This window comes from Ascaphus truei, chromosome 3 (assembly GCF_040206685.1).
Source record: "Ascaphus truei isolate aAscTru1 chromosome 3, aAscTru1.hap1, whole genome shotgun sequence".
Lineage (NCBI taxonomy): Eukaryota > Metazoa > Chordata > Amphibia > Anura > Ascaphidae > Ascaphus > Ascaphus truei.
The window spans coordinates 76,980,067-77,007,470 of record NC_134485.1 but is presented as its reverse complement, the minus strand read 5'-3'; the positions used below and the strand labels follow the sequence as shown (position 1 = coordinate 77,007,470).

Genomic DNA, 27,404 nt, shown 5'->3' with positions numbered 1-27,404 from the left:
TTCATAGCTATGAATGTCTATTCTATTACACTGAGATAAGTTGATTTTGGCAAATTTCTGGAAATTAACTTTTGATTCATGTTTAGTGAAGTCGTTGATACTAGAATGTAATCACTATAACTGATATTGTGTCATAATTACAGAAATAGTAATTGTGGAAACTTGTGCTACAAACCAGTTTGGTTGGATTGTCACGTATATTAGGGTCATTAGTTTGTAGCCGCGGTGTATCCAGTAATCTAATTATAGAGATGGGAGTAGAACACTGCAAAGTTTCTGCCTGACGAAATGAGATTGCTTTAAATTATATTATTTCCGTCCATCTTAAACTCTATTTTCACACAACTTTTCCATCCAACATGCACGTATATTATTATACCTTAGCTGTTATCAAGAGGTAGCAGCTACCACAATTAATGATCCCCCTTGGTGTTCTTGTGAATGAAGAGAGGGTGTCAACTTTGAAAAACACATGGAGACCAAGATACAAAAATAAATACCGTACCAATAACCAAAGTGTAATAGAAATATGTATTCATCACATATCATTAAACCAATAGCTCTTAGTAAACAATGGTCTGCTGGCTTTACTGATATACATACTGTAAATAATATAAATACACAAAATAGTGTTTTCCAATATTGAAGGCCCTATCATGTTGTCTAGTTTACAGTCTTTTAACTATTCCAGAATATTAAGCACTGTGCAATCCAGAATAATACTGGCACGATAGATTCATTGATCCAGTCTACTGTCTTACAAATGCTTACAATGTTGTTACATGACTCATGAAGCAAATATGCATATGTTTAGAAATGGTGATTTATGTTATCATACACACATACAGTACATACAGCTCTATGAAATCCTCAGGAGGAATAATTCTTGGCTGTGGCTGAGCAATTTGTCAGAAATGTTGTTAGCTCCGCCTATGTGATACAAGTCCCTACCTACAGCATTTTGTACATGGGTTGTGGGTCCTTAATTTGAAGCAGTGTTAAACATATCGTTAATTATGGAAAGGAAGTTAGAATGTTAGATAAGGTGATAGATGGCGTCACCTTACTGTAAATTGAGGGGCCTCTGCTGCTTAGTTAAATATAACTAAAACTATATATTTTTAAAAAAAATTGTGCATCAGAATTTCAGTGCTAAAAAGTAATACAAACCTTTATAAAATGTGGGTTTAATGCATGAAGACTTTGTACTGTTAAAAGGGAATACAGTATTCTGTTATAGCAGCTACAAGGTTTAAACATGCACATTTTATTTCCGGGCCATTATTTTTGATTTATAATAATATTCATGTAAACGTTTCCTTTTGCTCACTCTTTCTGTTTCATTTGTATTGTCCCAAGCACTACGAAGTATTAGAACTGAGTTTTCATAGGGTGATGATAACATTCCAGTTTTTTTTTTCTTCTGGTGATTGCAATGATAAAAAAAAACCAAGTAGGAATGAGACAGTGTTCATAGTCCCACCTGTGCTACTGAGTCAACAGGCTGGGTACAGAGACTGGACTCTTTGACAGCTACAGCATCTTGTGTCCTACTCTGTACAGGGATATGGAAACTTCCAACCTAACTGAGGGCTACATTTGAAAAGAAATAACAAAGATAATTTTCCTCTTAGATTTCCAAATATTTGCAAGTGTTGCCACTCTAAAAAGTATAAATTACGACAAGACAATGGAGTAGATTAATGAAGCATTTTCGACCACTCATCATGGAAACTTACGAGTTGTCATTATATTTTTTTAGGAGGACAAGTTAAAGGGTATTGTTCTTCTGCATCAACTGAACTATTGCTTCCTTATTCCTGCAACTGATTGATTCACCAGGGAAATCATTTTCAAAGCGTCCACTGACTTGGCAGCTTGAGAGAAAAAAAATTAAGGTGGGTCATTAGTGACTTGATATCTTCCTCTGGCTAGGGTGGGCTTTTTAGGTTCTTTCCAGAAGCAATGCACTGTTATTCAGTCTGGATATCTTATTGTAATTAATTATATTAATGGAATGTAAGCAGTTAAGTTGTCTTAGCTGGAGTAAAGGGCGTAGCATATTGCAAATATGGTTTTAGAAAATTATGAACAAAGAAAGGGGTTTGAAGATTTGATACAGAAAAAAAACTACATTTTGGGCTCAATTTAGATATTTTCAACCAAAATGAATAATACCTTTCCTTAACATGCATATTACTTATACAATATACTTAATGTTAGGTATACAAAGGTTCGAATTTCCACAGGTATTACATATTATGTAGTTTCATAGTCCCTTATTCTGAAATTTCCCCCCAAAAGCAAGTTTCTGATTGTATTATTAGATCACTCTTATAACCTGAGGTGTTATTATATTGTAGCAGGATTTTTCTGAACCTCACACGTACTTTACAGTATATACTGTAGCTAAAATAACATGATAGGTGTTTAGAATTATTCCAGAGGGTCTGTTATAAAAATGCTGCATACTAATCCTGCAGTTCTTAAGCTAGTTATTAAAATAGAAATGAAACCAACAATAAGTCTGTATAGATTGCTGTGCATAGGGGGATACAGTACATTGAAGTTGAATTGATTAAAATTTCATTGGAGGCATTTTTAGGGACTGGAAAACAATGAATGCACAAACTTTCCCCTCTCACTAAATACACTTATGTAGGGGCTAAGATTTCTCTCAAACTGTTGTCTTATTTAACATGATAATGTTTAATTCTATTTTACAAATAATTGTGGCATAACAGAACTGGGGGGACAGTTTTTCAATACCAAAATGTACGAAGGCCATTTTTTATGTGGAGCCAGTTAAAATATTTTTCTTGAACACGTATAAGATTTAGAACTAACAATTGATTGTCTATAGTAAGATTGTCCCCAGTTTGCAGATGTCTTCAACATTCCAGGCAGCACATCAAACGCTGAACTCTTGCAGTCAAGTTAGAAACACTGGCCCCTATTTACTGAGTGCTGTTCTATGAAACACCTTCCAGTACCAAAACAAACCTTAAGGTGTCCTCAGGCACAAGAAAGTGCTGTGAGCAATAGTACCACTAAAGAAATATGGGCCATTTTTTCACAATGCATATAAGTATCTGTCAAGCTTCTTAAAGTATGCTATCCTGGTGACCTAAGAATGACAATTGAATGAAATGGGCTCACTGTAGTCTCTGAAATGACAAATGCTGGGAAAGAACAACTGATTCACTATACCTGAGACCCCATCCAAATGAGGGAAACCTGAGGCTGTACTGCTTTTGGTTTGTTAGTGCATTAAGAAGCAGTGGGGGGTTGGTTACTAAAGTGTCCCAGCTGCAAAAGAAATGCACCAGATTATCAAACAAAATCTCCTCATGGCTTTTAATTGGATTACTTTGTATATGATGAATATGGTGGTATATGCCCAAGCTTTGCAGCTCACAGACTTTATGAAATAGACTCCAGTGTGTTCATTTCCACTGCAAGATGACGAGCTTCATCAGCTGCTTTTAATAGTATGATATAACACTACAAATTGTCAGACCAGACTCTACCGGAGGTCGTGTGCACTATTTTAAGTAAACACAGAGAGGATGTTTCTCTGCTAATAATGTGAGAACCAACCTTTTCCTGAACTAAACCCAGAGCGGGCGTTGGTTTTTATATATTCTCAGCTACGCTCATCACTGACCAGGGTTTATTTTTATCCAGTAGGCCAGCCCTTTCGAAGATTATCATTGCACCTACAGTCTCAGAAAAGAAAACACTTGAAAAATGATCTGCCCATGGAAGATGTTCATGAAATCGACAACCTTCAAAGACAAATCTTTTCACAATGAAATGGACCTAAACAATAACCTGCCCATGGAGAAGGAAGACACATACAGGTAATACGATGCACCTGTACTGTCGTGCCTCTTGTACTGTGTTCATGGAGTTTTCTTTCCAGGGGCGGGTCTAGGTATAAGCAATGTAATAAAATACATGTCCTATTCCCAGATATTTTATACTATTCATTACGATTGATCATACTTTTTTTTACATTTCTCTATTTATTTATTTATTGAAACAGTTTATTTACATGTAATGATAATCATTGCCAATTTTTTTAAATTTTTTTATTATAAACTCAAATTTGACTTTCTATGGGAAAAAGTTGAATCAAATCATTCACATGACTATAGAGGACACTGTCCTTTTTCTTTACGTGTACAATAAATGAAAACATACATATTTAATCACACAGGCCTCACTTTTATGATGTATTAATTCAATATTCTGTGAAGCCATCTTCCAGTTGTCTAGAAGGATTTCAGATTTTAATGAATGGAGCTATAATCTTTTTGATTGAGGAAGGAGGTTTTAGAGCATATAAACATGTTAGGCTTCTTTCAGAGAAAAAAAAGCATAGGTAACAACTTAAAAGTTAGCAAGAAAAAGATTGCTACAGTAGGTCTTTTTTAGAACACGTGTGAATGACTGAGCAATAAGCAAACATATTCACTGGCATTTCATTAGAATCAGATATAACTTGGTAAACATAAATGGGAGCAAAAAACTACAGTATCATTGCTGCCTTTTTCATATACATAGTGGCCTTTGTAACTGATTAGTTTGAGAAATACTATTATGGGGAAGATGTATTAACATAAAGAAAGTGATACGTCACACTATGTTCATGGGGGCAATAGGATCAGCTACATCTGTAAGTGATGTAAAGTAGGAAATGAGAGACACAACATATGGTGGGAGATGTTTCAAGCTCAATTCTGCTCTAAAATTGACTATGAGAGATGCACTTTAAATGTGTCTCTTAGCACAGGTGCAATATCGTTCCCCCCTCAGTTCCAGAGGTGTATTGAAAGCATGAACTCCAATCCTTTAGATTTAAAATGAAGTCTTAGATTTCAGTGAAATATCCCCAGACATTGAGTGAAACACGGGGTACTGTATCTGCCCAATTTATAGTCTCGGCATTAAGCTAATCTATTTATTCTTTGGTGAATCAATTGCGAACTCTGACTAGGCCGTAAAATGTTTCTCAAGGAAAAAACAAGAGTTACAGTACACAAGACATTGTCCCCAAACATATTTATTTAGAAAAATATATATTTTGTACAATGATAATTTTGGCAATGTTGTGAATTACAACTAAAGGATAGAAAAATTCAATGCATAGTTTTTTCGACTATGTGATCATAGTTTGGCCTTAGCCTCTTCGGTTAATGATAATAATAATAATAATATTTGTTCTTAGTTAATATAATGCTAATAATGTACGCAATGCAGAACATAAAATTTCTCAGGCACATTGTGTCCAAGCACGATAGATCTTACAATCTGATTATTTTTGGTGCCTGGAGCACATAGAGGTGAAATGAGGTTTCCAAGGTCACAAAGAGTTGGCACTGAGATTTCACCCGAGTCACCACCTTCAAAAACAGTGATGTCACCACTATTCCAGCCCTACTCCTCCCTGAGAAGTAAAAGAGTCATTAGCTGTATCTTATATTGTGAAACAAATGGGAAAATTGAAGATTAGAGTAGAGTGAGTCAGTGCTTTCTCTTTACTTTTTATATTTCAGATTAACACAACATCAACATCAACAAAAAGACATGTCTTACAAGTGGGCCGGTACAACACAAGTTGCACTGTCTTCTTGAATCTGAATGTATCAACTTTCAGACATAAATTGACATACAGTAATAAATATCTACACTCCTCTGTTTGTGTTCATGTTTAACACAGGAAATTAGTAAGAAATTGCTTTGGTACATAACTCAGTTCAATACATTTTATTCATCATGTTTAGCTCAGTTCTTAATAGCACGGCCTGACTTTATCTTAGGTGTCTGTCGTTATTTGCTGATGCTGTTGGAGCTTTTTGCTCTATTAGTATTTGTTAAAAGTCTCTGGCAACCACAGAAAATATTTATATACCGTATAGCAGGGGTTCTGAACTCCAGTCCTCAAGACCCCCAAACAGGTCAGGCTTTCAGGATATCCCTGCATCTGGAAGACACCTTGGGGCTCATTTACCAGTATTGGCTTTAAGGCATCTTTTGGCACTGGAAGGTGTCTTAGGGAATAGCACTGCTTAGTAAATATGGCCCAAAGTGTCACAATAAGAGATGCAAATGGAAGATGCAGATGCAAATTTGCATGCTGTACAGTAAGTCTAATCTGATATCACTTTACCAATAAAATTGCATTTTTGGACATACTGTATAGACTCCACTGAGTATGTAGTATATTTAGTTGAAAACTTTCCAGCATACAGTTTATCAAAGAATTTACCCGTTTGTCTCCCTTGTTTTTTTTAAAGGTCCTTAAAACCAGAACTCACCAAGTTCAATGGCAAGAAAGAGGGGGCCACTGAAAAGGTCACTGAAATGGCTAAGATTAAAACAACCTCTGAGGTGAGTGAATCAAAAGCAGGAGACCACAACCTGTAGCAGTAAGTTATTTACAAGACTGGATAACACATCTAGAATTTGATGATCAAGATATTCAAGAAGAGTCAAAGAAAAAGAGCCATCAGTAATCCAATTGCTTCTTGGAGTTATTTTCTTTCTGCATTCAATGTTAGATTGACTTTTTGGTGTTGTTGTTGTTCCCCTTAGGTTATTCCAGAAAATCCCAAAACTGTATATAAAGCTCCAGCTTGCCCAAAGTATTTGAAGCTGAAGAACTATGAAAATGGACATATCTTACAAGACACTTTACACCAGCAAGCAACTAAGGTTAGAATTTATTACGTAATAATACAAATACACTGAATACCTCTCAGTGTACCATCTTTATACCAATGTTAATGTTGAGTTTCCATTTGCTTATAGTTTAAAGTGTGTCCTTTCTAATTTTATCAGGGAGAGGGAGGCTAATTTGCTAACATGTCCTTGTAGGTTGGCCCATATCAATTCACCAACCAGTATTCTTTTTATTGAATTCACAATCATGTTTTATATCACTATATATTATATCCTAAAATAATTGCGTTCTATTGTAGATCTTAAAGTTAAGGTGTTGAAACACAGCTCCTGGGACTTTCCCACAATTGCAAGCTAAGGTTTCATTATCAGTGCTGCCAAATAACCAAACTACAAAGGTCTATATCAGGCACAGTTTATCAATAACCACAATAACATTGTTTCATGCATGTAACCAATTGTTCAACATTTCTGTTAATGTCCTGTCTACGTATACTTTTCAGAACCTCAGCTGCAAAGCCAAATTGTGTCAAGGATCAATCATGAACCCCAAAAGTTTGCTGAGAGGTCCCAGGGAGGAACCATTACCAATGGATGAAGTTTTACCCTTAGCGATTGACTTCCTAAACCAATACCATAATTCCCTAAAAGAGTAAGTTTAAGTTACTTTCATCTTTATGCACCCCCCCCCCCCCCCCCCGGCATTTGTTATGCGGTTACAGCCTCAGTTGTTAGGTTTTAGTATCATGGATAAATGAAAAGAAGCTTGAAGTTACAACAGGTTTGCAATTCTCTTAATACCTCATTTGTTATGTAGAATACTGATTGTTTAAAGCAACAGTACTTGATCATGTTCATAATACTGTATATTGGTTGCTTGACCTACAGTCAGCCACATAATTCTCATTCACATTATTATTAGAATTGTTATTGTTATTTATATTGCCCTGTTACCACAGCAAAGTTTAATGGGTGTGAAAGATAAAATAACAATATTTTATTAATATGTACTGGCATGTTTAGACAAGTCTCAACCCCCAAGCTTGCAAATCTAAAAGTTACAATACTCCACTACAGAAAAGCATTATCACTCATGCAATTTGGACAGATAATATAACAGATAACATGTACAGTACTATAGGTCAACGGGAGTGAATTACATTTTTGTGACTAGGCCTCTGGAGTTTTCTGACCTTGTTTTTACAATTGTTTCAGACCACAAATAGAGACCCACCTTAACAGGTTGGAGACAATAACCAAAGAGATTGAATCTACTGGAACTTATCAACTAACTCTAGAGGAACTCACCTACGCAGCCAAGCAGGCGTGGAGGAATGCTCCAAGATGCATAGGAAGAATACAATGGTCTAATTTACAGGTGAGAACTCCATAACACTTTGTTCTATAATAAACAATTGTGGTGACCGTACTGCTCAGCCTAATACTTAGGTAAGTATGAAATCTATACAACAGGGTGCAATAGGAAACAAATAGATCATTTTTAACAAGGTAGGTTCCAGACGGAACCTGAAAAAAGGTGTGTTCCATCTATGATTTTTAATGCCATGCTTTAATAGTCTTTCCTTTGCACATACACCTTTGTATTAGATCTAACCAAGCAGTCCTTATATACTGACCCCTTGCTAGGCAGTTATATTAATATTCCTATTGCCCTACTGTGACTGTCTATGGTGTATATGTGAGAGATATTCACTGTAGTTTCATTCACATTATTTATGGATACTATGGTGATATGTGTATGTGTATTGTGGACATATGCATTCATTTAGATGAATTAATGACTGTATATAATATATATTTGACTATTGAGCCTGCGGGTTACCTACTGCACTGCTGCACCAATTAGATATGTATGTGTGTTATCCTATATTATATCATATACCTCCTATCATATATACCTTATCAGGTGACCTTCTTATATGGTATTGAGGTATATGCAAGTTTCCATCAATTATATACACACCTAGGCGTTGGCCTCTTTTTGAGGAATTTTAATTACACTGTGGATTATATGTTCACTTGTTTATTCATTTACTATAATAAAAATGTTATTATTTTGTTGACCTTTTAGTCCTATATGGACATATATTTTATATATGACAGTTTCTGGCTAGCCTTTGGTCTAACGACCCCCTTGCGGAGACATTTGGTATCTCACGGACTATGAGTCCACGTATCTCTTTCCACAGCGAGTGCTAGATATAGGATCTTTTCAGATTCCGTCTGGAACCTACCTTGTTAAAGATGACACATTGTTTTATATAAAGACCTACAGTATCTGTAGGCCCTCAAATCTCACTATTACATCATCTTACTGTTACCTTTATAAAGGTTACTTTACATTAATTACAAAAATAACATATGTTTTGCATTCCAGATGTTTGATGCCCGTAACTGTAAGACAACTAAAGAAATGTTTGATCTCATGTGTCGTCACCTCAAGTACGCCACCAATGGTGGAAATATAAGGTAATTGAATTGAGATGGTTCCTGGTAAATGTATTGCATGCAAAATGAGCTATGGTCAAAAAGGCAAATGAAAATACACATAATACCATATTTCTGTGCAACAAATGCCCTCTTGGGTGTATGAATGATCTCATACAATTGCTGCTATGGGCTATTGTTAATGGTCGCAGAGCCACCACATTTGGAGGAAGCCCTGCATTTCTTACCTCGGTTTATCGCGTTCATTTTCATTTAGTAATGTAAGACCTGAAGCCCTACACCAGAACATTTTCCAAGGCTCACGAAACTCAACCACATTCTAACAGAGATTATAACAATGAAACAGGTTGTATTCATGTTCAGACTGATAAGGCAATCAATTAACAAATACCCATTAACTGTAAAACAATGGCCAGTTTCTCAGCAGTGCCTACAAATGAATGTGACTGATGATCATACTTGCAAAAGATTCATAAAAGCAAAGAACGAGATTGACTCAAGCCTTTGATCACAATAGTGTGCGGTTGTTCATACAATATGTTGTGCTGGGCCAGCATTCTGGAATCACCATGGTGTACAGTGTTAAAAATGTTTGTGTTCAGCCAGTGATGTTTAGTGATCTAAACTAATTATTCACTGACTAACTTAAATCAGGAGAGTTCTGACACATACAGTAGCAGTCACCAACCCCTGCTTATAATGTTCCCAATATGGAAAGATGTTCAGTACAAGCTATTTTGAATGTTAAAATCACAACAACAAAAAACCTAACTCTAAAATCCCCAGAAAATCAGTACATATCTAAAAGTTATTGGGACAAGTCCATTGTTGCCATATGTGATTTTATTTCCAATTTTCCAATTTATGCCAACAAATCTTCAAAAACCTTTGTTGTCCCTGGAGCCTCCAATGTCTCATCAGATTTGTTTAGTGTTCTTCAGATCAATTTTTATTGTGCTTAAGAATAAATAGAATTTCAAAGAGAAACAATTGCATCCCTTTTTGCTTTCAGATGTGTATTGAGTCTTCTGTATTGTTCTGTTCTCAGGTCTGCAATTACAATATTTCCCCAGCGGACTGACGGGAAACATGATTTCAGAGTGTGGAACAGTCAGCTGATTCGTTATGCTGGTTTCCAAATGGCAGATGGATCAATCCTTGGAGACCCGTCCGGTGTGGAGTTTACAGAGGTATATCTACAATGATGGCTTTCTAAAATTGGGATATCACTTAATGTGCCTGATTTAATTATTGTGACATAAAGTTAACAGTAAGCAGCAGTTCTGGGGAAAAAAAGGACTTTTTTTTTTTTTTTTAACATAATTGAAACCAGGTGCTAAACTTTGATATATTTAGCACCAGTGTCCCCGCAATTCCAGAGATAATTACCATTTTTAGTTCCGGGGCTCTTCTTGAGAATCCAACATAGGCACCAGTGTCGACCAATAGGAAGCCACACTTGTGATGTTGCAGGTCCCTATTGACCTGCAAAAATGTGTCAGTCATATTGTTTCCCCAGGAGGGAGTACTGCCACTGGTGAGTGCACCGGTAATGATCTTGGGAATCGTTAGGTCCCCTGCGCTGACAATAGCAAGGTTCAGCATGGGAGGACACCCAGGATTGCTGCCTTAAAATACAAAATAAAAATAGCACACGAGATTCCTATTACCAGCATACCACTGACTTTCAGTAGCCACAAGTTCTAGCACACAGAACTGTTTGTAAATAAATAAGACAGTAGGCAGCACTACATTTCCAGTACATTTTCCAATAACACTATTCATTGTTTAAGAAAGCTTCAGCATTTCAAAAGTAATTCATTTATATCATGGGGGGATTGTGTGTGCTTTCCTTATATGTCATTACACACTGATTGGAGGTAAGAAAGGTTTTTTGTTTTTGTAAAGAGGTTAGTGGCAAGCTTTAAAATAAACATATCATTTCAGTTGTGCATGCAGCTTGGATGGAAGCCAAGATATGAGCGTTTTGAAACCGTTCCTTGGGTGCTACAAGCAAATGGTCAGGACCCAGAATTGTTTGAAATACCACCGGAACTGATCGCAGAAGTGTCATTCGAACATCCCAAGTAAGTAGGGAGCAAGTTTGTATAATCTGTGAGTCAGGAGGAGAAGGGTATATCTTCTGATAATTCCTGATATACGCCTTTTATTTAGGCTGGGGGAGTGATGGCATTGAAACATCCATACATTGTACAATCCTTACATTCATTTTGGTAGTATACCTCTATAATACTTTCTGCTGCTGAATTTGCTCAATCTTACCTACAGGTCCCCAAACAATACATGGGATGTAATAAACCTGAGGGGCGGGAATCATGCACAATCCGAATCATGGAAGTAACAATTCCCCTGTACAAAGCATTAGATAACAATGCATTGTACAGAAGTCAATTCCATTCATACAGTATGTACTATAGCTGCAAACACTGTACAATCAGAAAACTTCTTTCTAACTCCAAAGTACTCAATGTTTTACAGTTCCCCTGAAGAACATGCATTAGGCATTATTATGAGAAGACTTCCATGTCTTAAAATAAAATGTAGTAGTTATTCAGAAAAATGGTGCTATTCAACTAAAGAACACCTACAGTTTGTGAAAGGTTTAGAAGACCAGTTCTAAGATTTTATCTGGTTGTGTTTTAAAGGTACGAGTGGTTTAAAGAACTCAATCTGAAGTGGTATACAGTGCCTGCAGTTGCCAATATGCTTCTTGAAGTCGGAGGTATTGAGTTCTGTGCATGTCCATTCAATGGCTGGTACATGGGCACAGAGATTGGAGTTCGGGATTTTTGTGATGTTCAGCGCTACAACGTGCTTGAGGTAAGTTCTTTGTAGATACATTTGGCATTCATTTGTAACTTTCCATGGCCTCGTCAGGATTCCAGGTTTCATTGCGTCCCTTTATAAATAAGCCAAATTAGCTCTACAATCCTTTGTATCAATTGTGGAAGCTATAAAAGAACTTTAATCTGCTTTTGTCAATGACAATGAGCGATTTGGTGTGTGGTTACAATAGCAATTAGGGGAGGAGTTCCTCAGAGGTATATATATGGGCTTCATGTTTGTACAATATATGTAACTAGCACTGTTTTCATTTTTTGTTTTCTTGAATCAATGAAATCAGCCATCAGAGGTTGTATTAACCTCTGTGCCCAAGTAATTTGTGTCAGATGTAAGAAATGTAAATAATAAGTTTGCCAGCGCAAATTGATGCAAAGAAAAATCTTGCTTTGTATCAGGGAGGGAACGCAACCATCTCGCATCTTGATACATCTCCCTTTTAATGTATTAATGTTGTTTATGTTGTGCTCAACAGGAAGTAGGAAAAAGAATGGGGTTGGAAACAACCAAACTCGCATCACTGTGGAAAGACCAAGCCGTTGTTGAAATAAATGTGGCAGTTCTATATAGTTTTCAGGTAGGTGATACTGTAATCTCTGACTCATGCTAAAAACGATATAATAATGCTTCAGAACAAATATTATGATTGTATAAAGAGTAGTACTATGGCACTACTAATCAACTAAGTACAGCATACAGTATTGTATTTATTCATATATATATTTTTTTTTTTAAATGACCATGTCTTCATGGTCAGTTGAATTTACCTGTCCAATACATGACTGTGTCCTGCATCCGAATACATACTACTTGCTTTACAGAACATAGGGGGAGATTCAGTGTAGAGTGTCACACTGCAATGCTGCTTTAGCTGCCATTCAAGTCAATGGCAGTTCATGCAGGATCACAGTGTCATACTCCACATTAGTGCTTAGTGAATCCCGGCACAAGATCTATATAGTGTCATTAATAACTTACTATTTCCTGCTATTACCTTTCCCTACACAACAAAGCATCTTGCTGGCTTTCCCCCTTCCTTTGTTACATTATTTTCCTGTGTTTAAATTATTACTACAGTAGCTGGCAGCTGCCACTTTATGTGATAAAATAAATTAGTACTCGAACTATAGATGTCATTTCACATGGGGTTTATGTTACCAATACAAGCTCGGTAGAATTACGACTTGCATTTATTTATTAATTTCCTTTTTTAATTTATGATGTATCTTTAATAAAAGCAACATTGCATAACATACAAAGATTATCGACATCAAAGGTATCTTTTTTGACAATTACTTTTATTGTTGTTCAGAAACAAAATGTGACCATCATGGATCACCATTCGGCAGCAGAGTCCTTCATGAAGCATTTGCAGAACGAATACCGGCTGAGAGGAGGCTGTCCAGCGGATTGGGTTTGGCTCGTCCCTCCAATCTCAGGCAGCATCACCCCAGTGTATCATCAGGAAATGCTGAATTATATTCTCAGCCCTTTTTACTATTATCAGGTGAGATGATGTTACAATACCTCCAACTTTTCCTCCTGCGTATGTTGAATGAAACATAGGACAACTGTTCCTACTTTAAGATATATAGGCCCATATTTACTAAGTAGGGCTATTCCATGAGACACCTTATGGAGAAACGTGAAGGGGGCTATAAGCTGTTTTCCATTGCTGGAAGGTGTCCTATGGCAGTACACCTCTTAGTAAATAGAAGCTAAAATGTAAAAGATTCTGGGTAGTCACAAGTGAATAAACTGTATGTAATGTAATAATCTTTTCCCATGAAGAATCAATATTCAATAATTAGCACAAGCATGGAACATGCTGTATTAATACTTCCAGTGTTTTTAGATGTTAAATTATTCCAATGCATCATACTGTACATCAACATATATCCTGCTAAATGCTCTTAATTGTTCTTGAAAATAAAAATGAACACGCATGTTTTGTAGAAATATAGAGAAAATATATTTCACTTCATTATGGATTGTAACGGCATTTTTAACTAACACACCATCTCCTAGAAAAAGGCGTAAAAATGAAGCACAACCTGTTTCTCTCTTAGGTCTTTCTGAAGCTTTGAGGAAGAAACATGTTTTGTATTGTGGATTTATTTCTGGGTTTGGTTTTGCATTACACTTTTTCCTTTTCTTTGATATATATTATATATATATATATATATATATATATATATTTTTCCTTATGAAAAATGCTCTGTGTTTTGCCCATTTTGCATTGGTGGTGACACTCTGTAAACCTTATGTTTTAGCTGGATGCCTGGAAAACTCACGTCTGGCAGGATGAGAATCGTAGACCGAAGAAGAAGGAGTTGGTGAAGTTTAGTGTTCTGGCAAAGTAAGAGACAACTATTTTTCAAATTCTTTTCATTCTGAATATTCCCAATGGAGTCAAAGTTTTCTGCATTTCACACTTGTTACATTTGATAGACCATTAGGAATGCTTAGGGAGTTTGTTGACATAACGATAAAGGAAAAAGTGGACTGTTGTATTAGATATATAGTATCTCAATATCCACTTTGCTGCCAAAGAGGCATTGTGGAGGATTGCATTGCTGTACCCTCATGGAACACAAGGGGTAAAAAAATTGCAAAATTACAGCTTTTTTACTTTATACTTTTTCAGTGTCTGGCAAGTTTAACGTAAATATTTACTATTTCAGGGCTGTTCTTTTTGCTTCAACACTTATGGTGAAATCCATGGCAGCCAGAACCAAGGCAACCATCCTCTATGCCACAGAAACAGGAAAATCTGAAACCTTTGCAAAAAAACTGCACACTCTGTTTAATTGTGCCTTCAACACTAAGGTAAGATGGTCTTTATCAGGCTGGCAGCAGAGGGCTTTAATCCACATATTATGGATGCAAGCAATAGCGCCCTCGTAGCAGTCAGGAACAAGAATCGTTCAGTCAAACTGACATAATAAAAATCCTTTTATTGCAGAAACAATGCATTCTATCTGCAATACAAAGTGTTTTGTAATGTCAGTTTGACTATTGCAGCCTGTCTTTCTACTACTGTATGTAGTACTGACATATTTGATCAACTTCCCTCTTCACTAGTTCTCGAAACTGATATATTAATATTGCAGGTTCTCTGTATGGATGAATATAACATCAGCAAAGTGGAGGAAGAAACCCTTCTGTTGGTGGTGACAAGCACCTTTGGAAATGGAGATTGTCCTGGCAATGGAGAGGTACAGTGGGGTTTCTTATTTCATTGTTTGGAAACTATTCTGAGAGAGTCATCAATAAGAGAACAACCCCAACACACTTGAGCATTTGCAAGGCACTAACATTGCGTGGGCACTGCATGCTTTGAGAAACACTAAGGTTAAAGGAATATGACTGTTTACTAATTGAGGGAAGAAACTCTGGCCATTCGTTTGTCCTTTCATCTCCTGAGCTTGCAGTGCAGTTACACCCAGAGATGTTCCCACTCTCGGCTGCTATTGTAATGTAGTCGAAATTGTCAGTTGTGAGTTATGACTGCGAAACTTGTATGCAAATCAAAGAGAAATAGCTAGTTATGCCTTCAACCCCTTAAGCCTGTTGCACGTGCTGTAGAGTACGATACTAACAGGATGTAACATGCTAACCTAGTTTATCACCTATACATATTAATAAGTAAAGCAGTTCAATCAGATTGTAGTGATTATGACTTGTTTGGATCTATTTACATATAAGTTAACATTAGTGATGTATGAGGGTATTTAATAGCAAATTGGATTGTGTTAATGCTTTGTATTAACAAACGGATATATTTTCTCTCTACCATAGAAATTCAAAAGATCCCTGTTTACCCTGAAACAACTGAAACACCAACTGAGGTAACTATGACTGCATTTATCAGAAGGGAATGTTTGTGTGGTTATAAATATCTTCTGAAATTGATGAAAACATGGAACAGTTCTGGAGCTGAAGTAATTGAATGCTAACCGCACGGATTCTAAGAATTGTAATTAGAGTTCTGAATGTTTTAGTTATTAGCATTCCCATCCTTTAAATACATTATTTATGGATCTTGTCATTCATTTTCAAACAATATAACCTCTGGGAATCTGTATATGATAGAAGCTTAAACTTTTTAGTGAACAATAAATGTTGTAGGACTACAATACTTATTATTATTATTATTATTATTATTATTATTATTATTATATTTTACTTGTATGACACCAAGGTATTCTGCAGCGCAGTGCAATGTAATAGGGAGGACAATGACATTGTATACCAAAAAAAGTACATACTGTACAAGTTAAGACAAACTGTGACAAGAGGAAGGAGGTCCCACTCCCTGCTTATAACATATCCTTATTAAAAATGTGTCTAATTTCATGTAAAAACATCCCAGGAACCATTGGCACATCAAAATGAACCTTTCAGGGCTTCCTAATTCATTCTTCCTATGGTTTACCTTATCTAATAATGATCTGTTTAATCCTGTTATTACACATTTTGTTGAGTACTTTTGAGGTGAAAGGTACACTTACCTTCAGGCTGCAGGGAAGGTATTAGTGGACATGTCCCTTGTTTGTATTTTATATATTTATACTTCTTATCACTTCATCCCATTTTTGCACTGTATTATTGGTTGATTTGGGCAGGGTTTCCAAATAGAACGAGCCTTGCTCCGGGAAGCGCTGTTTCCATATATGTAGTTCATAAGATGTACCAAGAATATTCGCAAGTTTTCCTTCGTCGGTATCATCATTCTTTTGTGTGTGATGGTACAGTATGTCTCACAGTGCCTCTTCTTTTTACTATAGGTATGCTGTTTTTGGTCTTGGGTCCACTATGTACCCACAGTTCTGTGCATTTGCTCACACGATTGACCAGAAGTTGGCACAACTTGGTGCCTCACAGATCAGCCTAACAGGTGAAGGTGATGAACTCAATGGACAGGAAGAAGCTTTTCTAACTTGGGCAGTTCATACATTTAAGGTAAATATTCCATATTCCTAACAAATAATATATTGTTACATACACAGATACAGTCATCGCAATAGTCCACAGACATATTATAGGAGGGGTGGGGTGGGGGGAGGGGTGGGGTGAGGGGAGGGGGTCTAACAGCGTGGAGCGGAGATGTTCACTTTGATTCACCCTCATACAAAAGTCAAATCACTTTGATTTTAAAGCAGATACAGGTCAGCTTGCTGTGTATATTGTAGTTTCTTGTAGTCTGTGATAACTCAGTTCTGTAATGTTACCAACAATCTTCTAAGAGTTAAAAGTATTTACAAACAGCCAGCAAACTTAACAGTTATGTTATATTTTGATATGAATCTTTTACATACATACAGTATGAAGCAAACTTTATTTTACCAACTGAAAATGCAGAATATGACAGAGTCTTCATTGGAATGAATGGCAGTGTTAACACAGAATATCACAACTTACTGTAGGCCACCCTAACTGTAACTCATCATTGGAAGCAATAACCCTTACAACATCCTTACATATGAATTATTCAATCACAAACATGCTGTACTCTGGCATATGTCATAGAAATGCATGATTAGCACAAGTGGAACGGAATCCAGAGCAACTTATAAATATCCAAGTTTCTTGTTAGAGTGTAATTAATTTCTTCCAAAATTGGGTGGCGCAGTCTCAACTCAGTTTATGAAACAAACAATAAAGAACATACATAGTGTAATATATCTTAGAAATGTAAAGATCTCAAAGTTACAAGTGTTTCTTGTAAGAAATATTGAGCAATGTCTGAGTCATCTGTGCAGAATTTCATGGAACTTTGGGTTCTTCACATTTCTGAGAATATATTACACTGTATATGCTATTTACTGTTTGTTTCATGAACTTGAGACTGTGCTCCCCAATTTTGAAAGAAGCAATCTACTAAGAACTAAACACATAGACCATAGTTTGGTTGGAGCAGCAACAATCCTGAGAAGTGCAACCTTCTTTTTATAAATGTATTCACTTTATTTATTGATTCTATTCTTACAATTCACACCGTTCATGTATTCACTGGTGATAGCACCTCTAAACCTATTCATATCTAGAGTGTATCTACAACACAACCGTAAACGAGTTATGATATAAGATTACAAAACATTCTTCCTATTTCTTTTCTAGGCTGCATGTCAAACATTTAAAATTCGGGATCGGAAAGAGATTGTACTGCCAAAAGGCTACACCTTAATGGAAACCTGGGATCCTAGCAATTACCGCCTTGTGGTCGAAGCGCAACCATTTGACCATATCAAAGGTATCTTGAATATTTTAATAAGTAGAACCAAGATAAATATTCCCAGGAAATGTATTTGCCATGATAATTTCCCACATGACTCCGCAGATTATATAGGGGATATGTAGTGAACCCCAAAACAGAAGATTTCATTTTGTGGGGCAACTCAATGCATCCAGCTAGTAATAACAGGAAAGGGGAAGAGCATACAAAGTATACTGGGCCCTTTCCTTTAATAAGTCACAGCCACCAGGACCACTCGTTCTTCATTAAAGTGAAGCAGTAGAGAAAGAGAAATGTGATAAGGATTATTGGCAGCTCATATTTCTTAAGGTGTTGCACCTGCTGGGTTAACATTCAAATTCACCATTAGCCCTAATTCTTTAAGTGACAGGCCTGCCACACTATGGGGGAATAGCAGAACTCTGATGAGATGATTCTAGGAAAACTAGCTTTGATGTGTTGCAAAGTTTCCAATTAGCACAACTTCCCCAGTTACTACACCGCTTGCATCAAACCTTCCTCATTGTCACGTACAGCTGTCTAATTGTGAAAATCAGGAAAAGGTGTAGGCTCTATGTACCAAGGAAGTTGGAGAATAACATGATGTGCCCATGAAAGGAAGCACTTAATGCCCATTCACGGAATGTCTGTAAGGTTTCTTCTGGCATTGGAAGATGTCTTATGTAGTTAAAAGCTAAGATGTCAAAATGTGGCATTTAACCTAACACTGTAAAAACAACAAAAATATAGTATTTTAATCGATGTCAATTTTGCAGGGAATTAGTTATCATCAAAGCAAAGGAATGTACTTAAAGCTCTCGTACGAGTAGATTAAGTAAAACACATTACGTAACTGTTTGAGTTATATTTTCATACGTTCTGTTTATTTCTTACAGCACTCGCCAAACTGCACTCTAAGAATATCCTTCCAATGAAACTAACATCCAAACAGAATCTGCTGAATCCAAAATCCAGGTAATTCACCCACAATAGCAATACATGTTTTCAATTAGCAGAAGGTATTGTCTAAAACAAGATTTATGGCTTCACTGTGTATCTCAAACAGTCACATAAAGAGTAGCATGCTACAAAGTTGTTTGTATGAAAGGCGTAGTCACATGTCAACTTCCTTTGTAGTCCATGATTTTACTTTTCATGCAAATAGTCTATTTTATGAGGCTGGCAAAATGTAATAATACCTCAGATTTGGATGTGCCGTTCAACTCCTCGCTAACTCCTCCTGTTGACACTTGCAAATTTGCAAGACACACGAAGCAGCAATCGGTGCAAAGTATCTTGTTAAATTGACACAAACAGACGCAAGATGACAATGATGAAACTGTATTTGGATCAATTTTGCTCCGCAATTGTCATGATACTTCACCGAATGCTTCAACATAACAGTGTCAGAGTACAGTAAATCTGGCTGCAAGTTGTTTCAATTATTTTGTTTGCTTCTTCTATCTTGAAGGCTTTGCTAAATGATCATGTTTCATTCGGTGAACTGTTTCAGTTTGAGCTACAGTACTTCGATCTTGGTCTTAATTGTCCAACTACTAATAGTTTAAGACAAAGATAAATACATTACTAAGTATCTTTGTCCCTGAAAATCTTCAAGTCCCTTCTTACGCCGTTGTTTATTCTGTTCAGAAACGGGAAATCCTGTCTACGTAATTAAGCCTATAATGGGGTTTTTCTTTTTTGTTTTTCAGCCGTGCCACTCTGCTAGTCAAACTGTCCTGCGAGAATAGCAAGGAAGTGCAGTATCTGCCAGGGGAACATGTTGGTGTGTTTCCTGGGAATCAGCCACAGTTAGTTGCGAGCATAATTAAACATCTGAAGGACGCCCCTCCCAGCAATCAGGACATCCGACTGGAGACTCGCAGTGAACAATGTAAGAATCTGTTCTATTTTTTTTTTTTCTCCGGTTAACGCCTTTACTTCCCTGCGACTATAGCCATAGCGCTCTTGCGTTAGTGCAGTCAAATGTAACTGGATATTAGAGAGTTTAGAATTAAAAGTTCATGTTTTTACTCAAAAAAACGACAGCATAATTCAGCACGCCATTTCTATGGACCCCGGCAAAGTCTAATTACTAAAGTGTTCTGGCTGTAAAACTGAGGCAAGAGCAGAGTAAAAAAAAAAAACCAGCTCCGTATTTACCAAAGAGAAGGAATCCCATTGAAAGCAACTGGAGTTTTTTCTTTGACAAATCTCGTGCAAATCTTTTTCACCAATTTTGCTCAAGTTTTGCAGGTGGGAGACTCTAGTAACTAACTCCATTAGTTGGATTAATGCCTTTAAAATGTAATTGGAGTATGGTTGGTTATTTTTCATCTTGACCATGACAATTGTGGGTCTATAGTCAGTAAAGGGCATGGCTGCTATATGGCAATAAGGTGTAAGAAACACAGCCACTGCTTGTACAGTGAAAAGGGTGTCATTAACTCAGCATTAACATACTGTATGTAAGAGTATAATGCAAACATTAATTACCTGTTCAGGAATCCAAATGTCATTGAACAATGGGATCTAAAAAGAAATGGAAGCCATTTATTAAGTAGCAATAAATATTGCCATGCATTATCAGCAAATCAAATAATTATTTTAAAACAGACTTTTCCATGCACCTTGCACTATCATAGCTAAAAATCAGGTCAAATAAGTAGTCTGGTAAGCTCCTGTGTAGCTCTTAAGATTACATTGACTCATCAAGTGGTCATAATACCTAGAGCAGTGGAAACTGCAAGAACAGGTGACATGAGTGGCTCAGTGAGTAAAGACACTGACTGGCACTGAGAGTTTGAAGCAGGGGAGTCTGGTTCAATTCCCGGTGTCGGCTCCTTGTGACCTTGGGCAAGTCACTTTATCTCCCTGTGCCTCAGGTACCAAAAATATAGATTGTAAGCTCCACGGGGCAGGGACCTGTGCCTGCAAAATGTCTCTGTAAAGCGCTACGTAAAACTAGCAGCGCTATACAAGAACATGCTGTTATTATTATTATATATTATTAAATGCTGCAGGCAGCATGCAGGGCTGTAGCTGTAAGACAAATTGCAATTCATTTCAAAAGACTTATTTCTATGATATTTTTTGAAACTGAGAATGACTTTTTAATTATCTGCAAAATAGAATACTGCATGTCAATTACATAGCACATATGGTCCAATGTCTTTTACCTATAGAAAATGCTGTATGGACCCAATATATTACATCTTACATCCAAATATCACAGAATACGTTTGTTATGAATATAAAAATGTCCATGCACATTTAAAGGGCGCTGCACAGCAAAGCAGGATCTATAAGAAGTGAAAGGAAAACAAGCTCTTACCCTGCATCATGCCAGTAACTAGAACTATCAGAACCTATTTATTCCCTTTTAAAAAAAATCCCAAACACACTGCAAGAACCAGTAAAGAAGTAAGGCGCTATTACAGGAACACTTTGGAACATATTCTGACAGATTTCCTCTTCTTCCTGTATTTTCAGGTAACTACTGGACAATCAGCGAGAAAATCCCCTCCTGTTCTCTGACACAAGCGCTGACATACTTCCTAGACATAACTACACCGCCTACACAGCTGCTTCTGAAAAAATTGTCTCTGCTGGCGACTGATGCTGGAGATAAAGACACGTTAGAAGGCTTGTGCAATGTACGCATTACAATAATTCATTCTGTACCTGGCATTGTTAACCTGTTTCTAACAAAAGGTCATCCTTTTGAGCACTGCTGCATATACTTCCTAACTGCTTCTTTTTAAATGTATTGGGTTTCTCCTGAACTGTATGTGGGTTAGAGTTAAATGAAATCAGCATACCAAAAACCCTTAGTCTAAGCTCACTTATACTTGCCCGTTAACATTACATATGTAGAGCCCATGCATTTTCATGTAACCTCTCAAAAAATCTTTAATTTGAAAGATCGAATTTCTGCATTCAAATGTGCAGTGAAAGTGAGCATCCAACCCTAAGTTACATCAATATTGTGCAGATTAAGGCACTATTGCTTAAAATCTAATATTAATTTGAATGGGAGTTCAAGTGCAATAGTGCCCCGAACGGCACTATTGCAGTTTAGTTACTAACCCTCAATGTCTGTAAATGAACTTTAGGACATATGGGTTGGGACAGAGCAGGGAATGTGTGTGCTGGTCTTTAGAGCTGCATTGGTCCCTATACTATTCTGTAGTGGTCCCTGAAAATAGTCTTGCTCTAATTCAATTTCTCTGGGGGATATAATTCTACTCCTGAAATGTTATTATGTGACTCAATACTAGGAATTAGGGGTGTTTTTCCAAACGGTGAATTCTTTCATTCATTGAGTCAATTACTTTCCAGAGTGCAGACAAATACAAAGCCTGGAAGGCCTACAACTATCCAACATTGCTTGAGGTGCTGGAAGAGTTTTCATCGCTGCAAGTGCCAACTACATTTCTGCTAACTCAGCTGCCACCTCTTAAAGCAAGATACTACTCCATCAGCTCCTCAATGGACATGGCACCTGGAGAGATCCACCTGACGCTTGCTGTTGTGAACTTCAAGACAAAAGGTATCTATTGGTCATTCGGTTCCACTGACAACTTTTTACTTGAATGTTAGTTAACATTGATGGAGCCATTGACTTGAATGGCAGTTAACACTGATCGAGGTACGATATCCATTATCTGAGCTTTTCACCCCCCTTTAGTTGACTGCAGTTTTCAGAATATGAAATGTCATTTTTTTATAGCCTACATTGAGCATGTTTTGATAAAATGAGTATGGCTTCCAACCAATAACAAGTAGTGCTAGTGCATTGCAATGAGTTGCAGGACAGTCATAGAAGCAAAGGATATGCCTTGTAGCACTGGTTGAAATACACAAATACTGTATGTACATGACTAATGTACAACCAGCTATCTATGAGCCATTGGAAAGGTTGTTGAGTCAACGCTTGGCATCTTGTAAGAACATATTTATAGACTTGATTTCCTCACTTGAAGTGGATTTGTGTGTTATTTTGTACTGACCTGTGCTGGTATCACCAACATAATACTTTTTTTTAAAGCACATATTTCACAACTACGTTGCAATTACCAAGATTCTCCTTTATTGCCATTGTGTATCGATGTGTTTGTATTTATGTTATAACATTTTAATGAAGGTTTTTCTTCTTACCAGATGGCCTGGGTACATTACATCACGGGGTGTGCACCACATGGCTGAACAATATGAATCTCAATGATACAGTCCCCTGCTTTATACGGAGGTGAGTACAGAAATGCCACAGCTAAGAACTGCTCAGTGTCTAACACCTCATAGCACAGTTGTTAGTATTTTGTAGCCTATGTACTAAGTTCATGAGAAATACAATTTTCCTTAGTATACCGTATACTGTTATATATATATATATATATGCTTAAGATGCACATTTAGAAAAATAAGTTTAGTACATAGGTGCACACAATTACATTTGAGATTTCTGTGCATCAATTTTAAGCCGAAAGGCCATGTGCAACATTTACTACATAAGCCCTTTGTGTTTGTTGTACTTCCTAGTTCATTACAATATAAAGCCCTATTCGGAATGGTGTAACTGATAAGAAACGTGTAGGGAAATAGTCAAGTAAAGTTAGAGGGTGAAAATAATGTGACAGAAAACACAAGGAACGATGGAGAAGGGAGGTGGTAAAAGTGATTATACTGTTGTTCACAGCAATGGCCCTCATTACATGTAAATATCATTATTTTCTGTAGCACCAACACCTTCCACCTCCCAGAGAACGCATCAACGCCATGCATGCTGATTGGCCCAGGAACTGGAATTTCTCCATTCAGAGGATTTTGGCAACAGCGACTCCATGACCTAGAAAAGAAAGGTATTGAGGCTAGAAATCTGAATGAACATAAAAAGCCTAATTTTTAATGGTGATGACGAGGGAAATAAGTGGGTCTTTCTCTTATTTATATGAAAATACCAAAGAAGATTTGGGTGACAACAGAACCATGGGACATTAGTGTATGTGTATTTTGTAATATGTCTGGAAGAGTATCCAGAAGATAAAAATGAATCAAACAAAAACACATTCTTATTAACAAACATTCTGTTAATTCCAGGAATAAAGGCTCGTGCTATGACATTATTGTCTGGTTGCCAGCAATCGGGACTGGATGACATCTATAAAGAAGAGACAGCATACATGAAGAGCAAAGGAGTTCTGAAAGAGGTGTACACTGCGTATTCCAGGCAGCCTGGCCAACCAAAGGTAAGAAGTATATCCATGTATTGCAATTTTTCACATCAATCCTCTGCACTAGCTTTTTTTTGCTGAAATTATTGCCAAGATAAGGTAACAAGCATATTAACACACCCTCTTGTGACACAACTAGACTTACATTTCCAAATGCCAAGTAGCAAAGCGCAGCCAGCGATTCAGATGGAAATCTAACATAATTATTCTTTGTTTTCCCCCCCCCAAGACCTATGTTCAAGACCTTCTACAAAACAGACTTGAGGATGAAGTGTGCAAAATAATGCTTGAAGAGGAAGGCCACCTGTATGTGTGTGGGAACATCGAAATGGCAAGAGATGTGGCCAAGACACTGAAATCTATGATTGCGAAGAAAATGGGACTGAGTGAAGAGGAGACAGAGACTTATTTCTCTCAGCTAAAGGTACATATTTTAACAGAAATGCTACCTGTATAATTATTTAGTCTTTTTGTGCTTCGGAGACCAGCAATATGCTGCTTTTTAGGTCCAACAAGTACTCTAGTAAAATGGTTTACTGTTAGTATTGTACTAGCAAATGGGGGGGGGGGGGGTGGGATAGGCTTACGGTAGAGAAAACACTTGGTCATCAAGCACAGTTCTACAGTATATAGAGTTCCTGTTAAGAAGCCAGAAAGAGTTAAATGTTACCCTTTAGAATGAATACATTTGTTTAAGGAAGCCCATTACACATCACAGAAAAAAAGAGGGCATGTCTGTACAGCATTCTCATTGTTTCCTTTGTGTTTCAGAGTCAAATGAGGTACCATGAAGATATCTTTGGAGCTGTCTATAAATCTCTCTAGTCTACAGATGGCCTCGGCCACCCAACAGACAGAGTCCCTTTGAACTGCTAACAAGTGTTTGGATCTGTTGACAGCATGTTCCAAGAAAACCATTGTAGACTTTTTTAAGCCGTTTCCATGTGCAATCAGATAGTATGTCTCTTAATAGTCAAACGGTACCACAAGAGGGAAGTAATAGAATGCAACACAAATCCTCCTAAAGTCACTTACCGTATGTTATAATTATAAGTGTGGTGGAAGGATAGAGCATTTACATTAATCCTTTCTATCTACGTTTAATGAAGTTTACAAAGTATTAATAATACGATTTCAGATGACCATACCCGAGTACCACATTAAAACTGTTGTATACATGTAGAGATATGTCATATAAATATTTTAGCGAGAAGGCACAGTTTAAATGATGGCTTTTATGTTCCTGCTTTATTTATATAAGTTAGATTTTAGTAGAATTGTTAGAAAATAATGTACATATTATTATGCAATGTATTTTTGTTATGTAGATTCACTTCAGAGGTGTCTTGTGAAAGGCAATATGTTTGCATTCAGTATATATGTATAAGGACATAACCCAAATGACATTACTGATATCCTTGAGTGCTGTCGACCAGTGTAACATGCCAGCATGCTTTTCCATGTAGGTAACATCACAGTACAATATACTGGCCATCAAAAAGGTTATTTGTCAATGAGCACTGTAAGTTGGAAAACCAAAATGAGTGCGGTGCTTCTGCTCCTTATTTACACCCAGTATTGTAGGACCAGACTCATGCATTTGTAATGTAGCAAACAATTCTAATTTACTCAGATGAAAAATATTTATTTGCCATTTATTTGCATACACCCAAAATGTTCTTTTTCAGTTTGGTGTGAAGCTGTTTCACAGTGCTGAAAAAGATTGAAAAAAACCCCCAAACATTCAGGTCCATTCAAATAAATGGGATTACCGAGTACAGGCCCAGAGTTTAGTTCAGTATCTAATACTATGCATAAGCAAGTTGCTCTTACAGTAAGTGCATTTTTTGGTGGAGGATTTGTGAAATGTATTTAATGGCCATCTTAAGTGAAAAATATTGCTTCTCTCTCTCTGTATATATATATAAAAAAATTTTTTTATATATATATATATATCAAATAAAAAGATCACTTGTGAGCACATTCACGTCTTAGACAGGTCTGCAACCTGCTTTTCACCATTATCCCCAGCATACAGTGGGGGATTCTGGGAAATGACATGACATGTGTATATATATATATATATATATATATATATATATATATATATATATATATATATATATATATAAATAAAAAACTTCAAATGTAATTTTTATTCATTCTAATAACAACAATGACGTGATACTATTAGTAATACGTTATACCAATTTTGATACCTTTGATTATAAAAGACTGAACAAGTGCAATACTATGTTATTTATTTGTAACTGCAATAACAGCTGTGCATATTTATTGGTGTTCAGGATAACAGCACACGTTACTTCTCTCCCCTGCTTCTATGACCACAGAGAAAAGACTAGGTGCAGTCATTTAACCCATTGGTATTTAATACTGTAGGAGTGAGGTGGACTTCCGTAAATTAATATTATTTATTCACTGCTGGAAGAATGATAAAGCATTGCAGACATTTTCCACATTATTTAATGTATGTCCCTACCCCCATTTACCTAGCTACAGTTATGTCGGAAAACAACCATACATACAAATAAGAAAACAATGTATTGGTGTCCATGTACTCTTCAAAAGAGAAACTGCTGATTTAGAAATGGGTGTAACTATGTTAATATTTTATTAGATTTAGTAAGGCTTAATATTTAATAACTATAATGTTTCATATTTTCTGTATACTGTAGAGTCACATTCCTAATGGTAGAGCTCTGGCTGGACTCCAGGTGCCCTGCTGCTAACCCTGTAAATGACTGTTCGTAAAATAGAAGGATATCTTTGTTATTTGATACAATTCTATTCAATGATGTAACTGAATTTCCTCAGACTATATTATTTGTATATTATTAGAATATGAATGCTGGAATTCTAGTCTAAATATATGTCAATAAATACTCTTAACAAAT

General features: G+C 36.5%; 1 protein-coding gene across 2 annotated transcripts in view; it reads left to right on the top strand.

Annotated features, from left to right (window-relative positions):
- Nucleotides 1–27,404, top strand: part of NOS2 (nitric oxide synthase 2) — a 27,947-nt gene extending 543 nt beyond the window's left edge. The window contains exons 2-28 of one of the 2 annotated variants that reach the window (XM_075594345.1): nucleotides 1,763–1,898; nucleotides 3,691–3,863; nucleotides 6,303–6,396; nucleotides 6,601–6,720; nucleotides 7,191–7,339; nucleotides 7,903–8,065; nucleotides 9,086–9,177; nucleotides 10,205–10,346; nucleotides 11,104–11,243; nucleotides 11,823–11,997; nucleotides 12,494–12,595; nucleotides 13,331–13,525; nucleotides 14,292–14,377; nucleotides 14,703–14,847; nucleotides 15,132–15,236; nucleotides 15,820–15,869; nucleotides 16,809–16,983; nucleotides 18,142–18,274; nucleotides 19,153–19,231; nucleotides 19,969–20,150; nucleotides 21,749–21,912; nucleotides 22,598–22,808; nucleotides 23,420–23,507; nucleotides 23,996–24,117; nucleotides 24,356–24,504; nucleotides 24,719–24,913; nucleotides 25,261–27,404. In XM_075594345.1, the coding sequence (XP_075450460.1) occupies nucleotides 3,751–3,863; nucleotides 6,303–6,396; nucleotides 6,601–6,720; nucleotides 7,191–7,339; nucleotides 7,903–8,065; nucleotides 9,086–9,177; nucleotides 10,205–10,346; nucleotides 11,104–11,243; nucleotides 11,823–11,997; nucleotides 12,494–12,595; nucleotides 13,331–13,525; nucleotides 14,292–14,377; nucleotides 14,703–14,847; nucleotides 15,132–15,236; nucleotides 15,820–15,869; nucleotides 16,809–16,983; nucleotides 18,142–18,274; nucleotides 19,153–19,231; nucleotides 19,969–20,150; nucleotides 21,749–21,912; nucleotides 22,598–22,808; nucleotides 23,420–23,507; nucleotides 23,996–24,117; nucleotides 24,356–24,504; nucleotides 24,719–24,913; nucleotides 25,261–25,314 (3,423 nt within the window). In that variant the 5' untranslated portion in view covers nucleotides 1,763–1,898; nucleotides 3,691–3,750 and the 3' untranslated portion in view covers nucleotides 25,315–27,404. Of the gene's footprint in view, nucleotides 1–1,762; nucleotides 1,899–3,687; nucleotides 3,864–6,302; nucleotides 6,397–6,600; nucleotides 6,721–7,190; nucleotides 7,340–7,902; nucleotides 8,066–9,085; nucleotides 9,178–10,204; nucleotides 10,347–11,103; nucleotides 11,244–11,822; nucleotides 11,998–12,493; nucleotides 12,596–13,330; nucleotides 13,526–14,291; nucleotides 14,378–14,702; nucleotides 14,848–15,131; nucleotides 15,237–15,819; nucleotides 15,870–16,808; nucleotides 16,984–18,141; nucleotides 18,275–19,152; nucleotides 19,232–19,968; nucleotides 20,151–21,748; nucleotides 21,913–22,597; nucleotides 22,809–23,419; nucleotides 23,508–23,995; nucleotides 24,118–24,355; nucleotides 24,505–24,718; nucleotides 24,914–25,260 lie in introns of both variants that reach the window. The other variant, XM_075594344.1, reaches the window with a different exon arrangement.